At 45.9% G+C, this 9757-nt stretch overlaps 1 protein-coding gene across 1 annotated transcript in view; it reads right to left on the bottom strand.

The window, feature by feature from the left end:
- Positions 1-8821, bottom strand: part of PARP14 (poly (ADP-ribose) polymerase family, member 14) — a gene marked incomplete at its 5' end in the record, with an annotated part of 18389 nt that extends 9568 nt beyond the window's left edge. The window contains 7 exons of the mRNA XM_010156124.1: positions 1-16; positions 266-502; positions 1996-4301; positions 5499-5735; positions 6353-6613; positions 8569-8602; positions 8688-8821. The exon at positions 1-16 is cut by the window's left edge and continues 221 nt beyond it. Coding sequence (XP_010154426.1) covers positions 1-16; positions 266-502; positions 1996-4301; positions 5499-5735; positions 6353-6613; positions 8569-8602; positions 8688-8821 — 3225 coding nt within the window. The remainder of the gene's footprint in view (positions 17-265; positions 503-1995; positions 4302-5498; positions 5736-6352; positions 6614-8568; positions 8603-8687) is intronic.
- Positions 8822-9757: the final 936 nt, after the last annotated feature.

Genomic DNA, 9757 nt, shown 5'->3' with positions numbered 1-9757 from the left:
TTACATCTTCTAGGATCTGTAAAACATAGCAAAAGATACTTTCTTTTTTTTTTTTTTTTTAAGGCATCATTTATTATTAGTTCCATAGAGACTGTGCTGGTATGACAAAAAGTTCTCAGTACATCAAGGCAACTTTAAGGTCACTCAAACAGAAGTAAATGGAGTTGAGTCATCTAAGCTAACTATTTTAAATCCTGAAACTTCAGGATAGGATCCCAGATTGGGAAGAAAAAATTTGAAAACAGATTTAATAATTAAAATGTACCTTCAGGGTCTGTCCTTTTCCTCCATTCCACAGGGGAAGTATGGCATGAAGCACGGACTTGCAGGCCAGAGCACATCCACTGGTGCAGAGCACACTCCCCTGACCAGCAAACTGCAGTTGTGCTTGTTTGTCAAACTCTACTTGGAGCTCTGGTCCAGCCTTTCCCAGCAAGGCTTTGCAAAGAGGCCCCACGCCAAACTTCAGATCTGTGCCAACACTGTTGACAATAACATCCGTCTGCAACAAAATGACAACGAAAATGCCTATTGCCAGACTTCAAGTAAAAGCATGCATGGAGACTAACTGCACTACCAAAGCAATGGACAACACGGAAAAAAAGATGCCAGTGGAGAAACAACCTGGTTTTCAGCACAGCTTCTGCATACAGAGTATTTGTCGACTTGCAGGTAAGCTATGGTAGGCAGCATCAGACCCACTGTGAGTACCAACACCATTGGTATCTATGTGTGAGCAGGTCATCCATCCATCCATCCATCCATCCATCCATCCATCCATCCATCCATCCAATCAGAGCTGTCAAGCCCTCCATGGAGGTAAGGCTGTGACTCACCTCATCCCAAGCAGATGCCAATGACTGGGCAGGTGAAAATAAACCCAGCCTCTGCAGTCTGCCTCATCCCCTCTCCCCCGACCCAGCCTTTCCTACATTTCCTCATGAACTGCTGCAGTGTAGTTCCTTCTTCTCCAGCTTCATCACAGGATACAAAAAAAACCATGTGGATCATATAAGGTACATGTAATGTTGACAATTTAATGTCCCTTTCTTCCTTTTCACCGAAGTGGGATTGTCTACACCTTATCAGGAAAGCAGAGCCTCGTGCACCAAAACATCGTGGAGGGAGAGGGTTGTGCTTTCATGAAGTAAAACAGGCACAGACTCAAAGCCTGGTGTTTGCTTTGCAGTTCCACTGCAGGTCTTTTAATTACTAAGTATTTTAAATGTGTGTTGTATTGAGATTTTTTTTACATCTACTATTGCTCTTTTCTTGGGATAGGCTTTTACAGGCACCAAAATGACAACAGAACCATAGGCTTTTACAGGCAGCAATATGGCAATAGAACCAACTAATGTTGAAACAAGAGGACAATAATAAGAATTTAGGGAGATTTTGAACTCCCAAGGCAGAAAAAATGCGGGGGGAGTTGAAAGAGAGAAATTTATCACTGAAGAAAAAAAAAACATAACAGAAAGAAACTGTGTCAGAGGTGTAAATTGAGTCTCGATGGTCCAGATGAGTAGTAAGTAACTCTATGTTAGCAAAAAGAATTAAAAAAGAAAACGGGGACAGAATAAGTAGAATCAGGTCTAGACTTTGGCTAAACAACCTGAGCAGGCACTCTTCTATGGGGTCCCTTTTCTACAGCCCAGTAACTTCTTCACAGACTGTGTCTTTAACCCATCCAAGGAGAAGGGAACTAAAAGAAATAAGCTACATCTCCCTGTTAGCATGACCCACAGCAGCAGCCCAAACAGGTGCTCATCTCCTGTAATACCCATCCTGGATAGCTACAGAACATACAAATACTTTTAGAAAATATTTTAATATTTCCCTTTTTTAATAATCGGCAAACTGTTTTACATGTTGACCTTAGCTCTAGAAAACAAAGAAAACCTAGCTGGGAACAAAACATCCTGCAATTCAAAGCTGCCCACCAGAAACAGATCTTCACATCAAGTTTGAAAGGAACCGGAAGAAATAAAGACCCACCGTGGCCTCCTGAATGTTTTTCTTCTCCACTCGGACGCGCAGTCCTTCATCTGTCGTAAGCATCTGCAGATCCTCTTTTCTGCTCTCCTTCTGGCTTTCCCTCAGCTTATATTTCACCAAGCGTGGCTTCAGTGGTATGGGGGGTGGCAAGTTAGCTGTGAACGTAGTTTTTACTGTCTCACTCAGATGCTGAATCGTTTCTTCTGCGTTATCCACGAGATGAACCTCCTCCAAGCTGTTCTCCCCCATGGATTCTTCCAAGGTCTCTTTGATGGAGGATACAATGGAATTTGCACACGCCTGCAGTGGGAAGCCAAAAATCCCTCCGCTTATAGCGGGCAGAGCTATGGAACGATGATTGTACGTTTCAGCTAGCTGCAGGCTTTTCTTCACCGTCTTCCTCAACAAGTGCACGCACTTCTCCGCTTCCTCCTTCCTCCACCTGGGCCCAACGGCATGGATGACATTCTTGCAGGGGAGCTTCCCGGCGCCCGTGATAACTGCGCACCCAGGCTGCAGATGACCGTTCTTCCTCACCAGCTCGTCGCACTCCTGCTGCAGCTCTGGACCCGCCGCTTTTAACAGCGCCTCAGCAAGGCCCCCGATGTGTTTTAAGTCTTCGTTAGATGCATTTACCACAACATCAACAGGGTAATTACACAGGTTACCCTTGTACACTGCTACTACAACTCCATCTGGCAGCACTTTCTTGTAGCACAGCTTACTTTTCTCTTTGTCATCAACTTTTTCATCCTTCTGTTGCTGCTGCTGCTGTTGTTGTTGTTGTTGCTGTTCTTCTTTTTCTTCCAGCCTAATCAAACAGCTAAATTTCTGCTTTGCCTCAAAAACACATGAATCTTTCCTCTCAGTGAAAAACTCTCTGGCTCCCGGTTTATCGACTGGCACATTTTTCGAGTAAAGGGATGAGAGAATTTTTTCCAACGTGGTGACTGCTTTTGGCACTTCTGATCTTGGTCCGCCCAGGGAAATACATGGTGTCTTGGTTTCAAAACGTACCGTCACGCCTTTCTTTTGCAATTCAAGACAAACACCGGATTTTTCCTTCTCTACAAACTGCACTACCACCACCGACTTAGCTGGGATTACTTTTTCCATGTGTGTGTTTTTATCTACAAAATCATTAATTTTCTGATAAACTTCTGTTACGGCCTTAGAAAAGCCAGCAATAACCACTTTACTTTCTTTTCCAACACGCTCATCAATTGCTACAGTTTCCTGGGAAGAAGTGTACTTCTTGCGCAAGGAGGCAAGAAGACTCCTCCACTGCTCCTTTTTAATGACCTCACCATCTTCCACGTTGATGCACTCATATTTTAACTCTGTCTTTATTTGCTTTTCTGCTTCTAAAAGATCTCTGGGAGAATCTCCAAACAGCAACACAGTATCATCCTCAAGCTCATAAAAAGCATTAATTTTTTTCCTAGTGAATAATGTCTCTGACATTGTTTTATTATCTGCAAGCTGTAGACAGTAGAAAACATGGGGATCGATGGTAACAGAGGTACGTGGCATGTTCAGTACCTTTTCCAGTAGGTCGGCTTTGATTTTATATACTTCTGCAGGCAATCCACACAACTGAACAGTTTTTTTTGTGTCATCATAACAGATCTTTAAGCATGGATATTCTTTGTGAATATTATTTTCCAGCCCAGCGTTGTGCAGAATGGCGTATTTCCCTGGGATCACCGACACAGAAATTTCTATGTTTTGTTTTTCCCGCTCACTTTGCTTCATGGCTTTTTCCATGCATTCGCTCACTTCTTTCTCTGCATTGTCCACTGCTGCTCTGTTGCCTGCAATCACCACCATCTCCTCAGAAACATCAGTTATGATCAAAGCAACATCATTCACCAATCTCGTTTTCACGTCTTTCCAATCCACTGCATTAACTTTACATTTTATAGCGATGTAACGTGACATGATACGCGAGAACTCAGTAGAAGCATCTTGCTTCCATGTCTTGATCACCTTATTCATTGGCTTTTTCTGCCTGGAGAGAGATGATGACGGGCACAACATGATTTCTGGGTGTGCACAGTCCGTCTGTGGCCATTTTAACTCGCACTGGCAAATTGCCATTTCCTGGTTTATGTCCTGGATCAGTTTAGCCTGCCTCTGTAAAAACTGCCAGACATATGGATCTAATGGTACCCCAAAGGGGTCTGGCATCTTGACAGTTGGTCTTTCTTTTCCATAGAGAGCTGTTTCCAGGGAGTGGTAATACAGATGCACGGAAACTGGAGTCTGTTCCAGTAAATGCTGCTTTTCCAAGAGAGCGTTTAGATCTAAAAGTTAGCACATACACATACAAGCACACATAAATCATTAACTTCAAATCAAGCAAATTACTCTGTTCTTAGAAATATTACTGAACATTTCTATTATTTCTAATATTGAATGAAATAACTCTTTTTTCTCATTCAAAAGAGTCTTTCTGGTTTCCCAACCGCTATGTAGGGGACTAGATAAGAAGCCCGGCTCTCACTATTTTGGGAAATACGCTTGTGCCTGTATTTATCTGTACAGCTACACCTTGCTCTCATTTCCTAAGGAAACCCCACTGCAGAGCGGGGCCATATCAAGCTGTCGTGGTTCAGACCCAGACGATGACCCAGCACCACGCAGCCACTCACTCACTCCTGTCCGGATGGGATGGGGAGAAGAATCAGAAAAAAAAGGCAAAACCCATGGGTTGAGACAAGGACATTTAACAGGACAACACAAGGAGAGAAGAAATAACAACAGTAGCACTAATGAAAGAACTTAAAATAAAACTCGTTGTGTAGGTGCAGTTTTACTTTTTTGGGGTTTTTGCCATTTCAGTTGGACTGGACAAAGCAATCATAACACTGGCAAGGACTTAAAACTACATTACAGTGATCCAAATTACATATTAACTTAATTTACAAAATATTCTGAAGCAAATTCTGAGAGTCAGAAGAAAAGAAATCACCTGTCAGGCATCTTTAATTAAAAGTAATTTACTAAGCCAGGAGTCTCCTTGCACAAAGATACTTACCAGAGGTTGCACTGGCCCAAAAACAGGACAGTGATCCAACACAAGGAATACTAACAAGATTGTTCATTAACTGTAGTATTCCCTGATAACGAAGATATTTGACCTTAATTAGTTTCCAAAAGCTAACTGTGAAAGCTGAAATCACTGACAGATCCTGCTTCCTCTACCTGTAAGTACAACTGATGTTGTGCTGCAGATAAAAATCTCTGTAAATGGGGGGAAAACCCATCAGCGGGAACAACCCATGCACAAAGCAGGTGTTGAAATGAACCTCTGATAACATAAAAAAAAAACCCAGAGAGATTCTGAAACCCTAGATGTGCAGCAGTATTCCTAAACCCACCGCACTTCCCAGGAACGGGACAGTGTACACCGGCTTCAGCAACAGCGGGCCGGGCTTCTCCTAACGCCCAGACGGCGTTAATTTTCTTTCAGGTCCTGGTCAGGCGAAGGACAGCGTTACCTTTGTGGTCACAGAACGTAATGATGGCCGAGTTCTCCTCAGGGAAGTGCTGGACGTCTGACACGGGCGCCCCTCCATTCCGCGTGCTCTCAAAGTAAATGGTGATGTAGTCTTTGGAAATGCTGGCCGGTAAGTTTTCAGCCTTGATGCTCTGGGTCCGCTCAAGAAGCCTGGCAGTCATTTTGAACTCTTTAACTCTCTTGTTCTGTGAACATTTCTTAACAAATTCTTCAGTATCTGTAAACAGAAGAGCAGTATGAACCAATGGTGTTTTCCTGGGTCATTATCAGCCCTGGCTGTCACCTCTGGCAGAGAAACGAGCTGAGTGTACTTCTCCCCGTATTTGGAGCAAAACTGTCTTTGGTGCCAAACAGCTCCATGCTGTAATAAAAAGGGGAAATGCACACAGCCATGTTACTCTCTGCTGTTCAGTACCACTATGTCTCTGTTCCCCTTACTCATCTCTTGTACAAGCTAAGCTCTTCTCCCTGTTTCACTGTCTCCTCAAATGGAGGCTTTATATACTTCAATAATTTGCAGAACTCATCTCCACACTCAGGTCGCTTCTAATTCTTCTCCACCTATCCCAAAATTAGATAATTAAACATTCTCATTCAATTTCAGTTAATGAAGATGCCACAATTCTCCTTATTTTCAGTGTAACACCTGGACCACAGGCATTTTCATGGAGCTGCATGTAAGGCTTAGATCTTTCATGCGAGACTACAGTCCAGGTACTCTGAAGCTGTCTGAATCTCTAACAGGAGAGCTCTGAAAACTATTGCTCATATGAAGTTGCTCTTAGGAGTTCATATTGCTCATACGGAATGAATGAGGTGTTCATCCTGTCTTACCAATACTTGTTATAAAGGTAGCTACGGCAACATTTGTTTCGGGTATCACTTCCACAGTGAAGTCATCATCTATCGCCAGACCGCTGATGTTCTCCAACAGCATACGTAAGCATTTTGGACTGCACCCTTGTATGTTTTCAAACACCACCGAAGGTGAGGGCACTGCGGGCTTCTCTGCGACGTTCTCCGCAGTGCCAGCTTTCTTCTGGAGTTCACTGTTCGGAACAAAACTCTTTGCTTTCTGCGAGGCTTCTGCACCATCTTCAACAGAAAGGGAAATAAGTTACACGACAAACTGGTACACATTTCCTGGAATAAACAGATTTTTACCCTTTCTCTCCTCTCCCAAGAAAAGAGATCATCTAACCCATGAAACACTGCAGGGTACCCCAGGACACTTTGGGATCCAAAAGAGCCCAGATGAAATATTCTGCGGGGCTGCAGGCAGCTTCTTCGGTGGCACAAAAATAGCCAGGAGTAAACAAGTCCAAGGTCAGCAGGATGTCTCTGAGTTGGAGACATAAATAAAATAAAATTAAATCCATTGAGATAATTGGCCATGGCTGCTCAGGCCTTGATAAGGGTTGTGAGAGACCCTGCAGCCTGTTTCTTAGCCCAGGTGCCGGCGTAACAAGCCTGAAGCTCAGGACCCCCACAGGTGCCACTGGCCACCAGTAGCTCTGTGTGACTTGATGCAAAGCCTCCCGACAACCACCGTGCCCTGCCGTGAGCGCAGCACGACAGCACTGAAGGACCCACATGCACGGAAGGCTGTCAAGGATGCAACAAAATTTTGGGGATAGAAAACATGAGAGGGGTGCCCACCGAGTACCCCAGAAGTCCAGCAGCTGCCGGAAGAAGGCACGTCTCCAGCTTTGCAAACAGGTGAGGGTGGAGGTGGGAGAGAACCTCCGAACGGGAACGACGTGCTCCTCCAAGTGCCTGAGTAAACTAAAAGTGTCACCCAGGTAGGCAGTGACACCACTGTCCAATAAGTCACGGGGAACGGTGGTCACGGAGTGCTGCAGGGTGGCAGGGGACTGGCACAGGCCACAGGCACCCCAGGGTGCTCAACACAGCCATACTCACAACACAGACAGCTCTGCTTGCTTTTGCTCAAGAACATCCCAAAATCCCTAAATCCTGGGGTAGTGCTCAACAGGCCATGGGGAGCAGCCCCAAGGAGGGAGACAGAGAGGTGGGAGGGCTGGAGCAGGCACCAGCAGAATCAGGCCGGCTCTGCCCGCCTGCTGGGTTCACCAGCTCTCCCGATGTACAACAGACACCCAACCCGTAACACCAGGAAGACAGCTGCCTTTGAAGGCCCACCAGCGTAAGACCAACGAGAAAAACAAAAGCAACAATCGCAGAAGCAATAGCTCTGCAGGTGCTGGTTATTCAATCTACATCGCTGACAGGAATCATCTGTTCCACTACGCCCAGTGAAGAAAGTCCAAAAAAGCCAAAACCGAAAGCTAGGCTGGCCCAAGAAAGCAATTCAGAGCAGAATCTGGAGATTTTCAGGGTCTTCTCTAGTGGAACTAAAAAAAAAAGAGTGGATGACAACTCTGAGTACCTAATTTTGAAAGGAGGAAAACAACCCAAAACAGCACAGAACAAGACTTCCTAGGGAAAGGAAAAGATAGGGGGGTAATTACTGAAGAACTTCCTGATTAACTGGTCTGTCCCAGGGCCAGGTGTTTACTCTTCACAGATGTGGGTATATGTGGGTGTTTCCTAGACTGCTTTCTGAATCATAAAGCTTAGGAGAATCTCGGCGAAAGAGGAACTAACCAAAGTCACTGAGGTACTGGGCAGATGCACCACTTGCCTTTACAGACTCTCCTAACTGTAGGAGCACGAAGATACCAGGTCTGGGCTTAAAACCTTCAATCTAGATGTTGTCTACACAGACAGCAGTTATGCAGAATTAAGGGAACTAAATCCCGCTCTGGAGATGCTCCTCTGATTAAAAAGGCTGTTTTAGAAGCTAAAGCCAGGCACGTAGTCTGAGTCTGGCAAGGTGAACTCCCCCCTTGGTGATCAAGTCTCCAGTGTGCCTGGCCAGGCATCTTTCCCTGTATGACCCGAGTCAGGCTGCCAAACTCAGACACCATCAGCACCGCCACCCACGGATCCGTAGCTGTGTGTAGAGAAAAGCACCACGTTTTCATGTTATGAACAATCAGCACACAGAGCGATGGGTAACGTTTTACCTTTTGTTTGAAGGCTGCTCGTGGCATTTGGAGCCTAAAATGAAACGAAAGCAAAACATCAGTGACTGATTTAACACCCTCAGCAGTTTCAGAGCTGGTTAGTATCGGTTTTTATTCACCTTTGTGGGAACCGATTTTTCTTTAAACACCTCCTCTTCAGCAGCTGCTTCAGGCTCTGTGACAATCAACTTCAATCGTCCCTTTTCTCCCAAATACAGCTCATGAGACTGCCTCTCAAGAACTCGTTGCTTCACTAAACAAAACCAGAAAAGCCCAGTGACAAGCTGAACAGAAACAGAACTTTAAACTGCGTAGCGCTTTTCCCCGGTTACATTAGGACACGGATAGTGTCTCACAGAATGAAAACTCCTGACGCTAACACAGCACGCAGGAGGCTCTCCTCCTGAAACGAAACTGAGGAACAGCAGAGGATATGACTTCTGCAAAGAACGCCCGGAGATGCGAAGCGAAGCTCCCCCCCGTGCTTCCTGGTTGGTATCTGCCAGGTAGCCCCGAGCCGGGATTCCAGCCCCAGGGTGTGGGTACCAGCCCCACGCGCACCCTCAGGATCGATGGGGCTTGAGGCCGCGTGTCCCGAACTTACCGGCTCAGCGCGTCAGCAACCGGGAAGCATGATAGGGCAGAAGAAGAGAAGCGTGTATATGTGTTCATGTACATGCAAGGATAGGTATACATCAACACAAGTGCAGCTAAACGCTTCCCGCCCTGCTCTAAGTTTCTGTACATACATGCAGACTGCGTACGTCGTATCTTTAATGTACGTCTGTCGCTGCAGCACACACCAGGTTATACTAACGTAAGCTTTACTATCCCGAGTGCAAACCAGGGAACGCTGCTGGGATCAAAATTAATCAACGTGTGCGTACACCCGGTAGGACGTACTTACCAACTCACGGCCTAGCGCTATTCAAAGTGCAACCCGGAGGCCAGCACGGAGCACGTACATGGGCGAAGACGGACGACACAACCCACGCGTGGGATGTATCGCAGATGCTGCGTGCTGGGGGGTGCGCATTACACCCTGGCTGGCGTACACCACACCGCCCATCAAAGTTAAGGCCGTATAGCGATTTAACGCGCCGGGTTAGACCCCGAGAGTTACAACTCGCCTCACGCTCGTGGCCGGCGGGAACCGAAACACCGACCGGTCACCCGGCGCCTCAGCCCC

This window comes from Eurypyga helias, unplaced genomic scaffold, assembly GCF_000690775.1.
Source record: "Eurypyga helias isolate BGI_N326 unplaced genomic scaffold, ASM69077v1 scaffold9677, whole genome shotgun sequence".
Taxonomy (NCBI): domain Eukaryota; kingdom Metazoa; phylum Chordata; class Aves; order Eurypygiformes; family Eurypygidae; genus Eurypyga; species Eurypyga helias.
The sequence above is the reverse complement of the archived record's forward strand: the minus strand, read 5'-3'. Positions and strand labels throughout refer to the sequence as shown.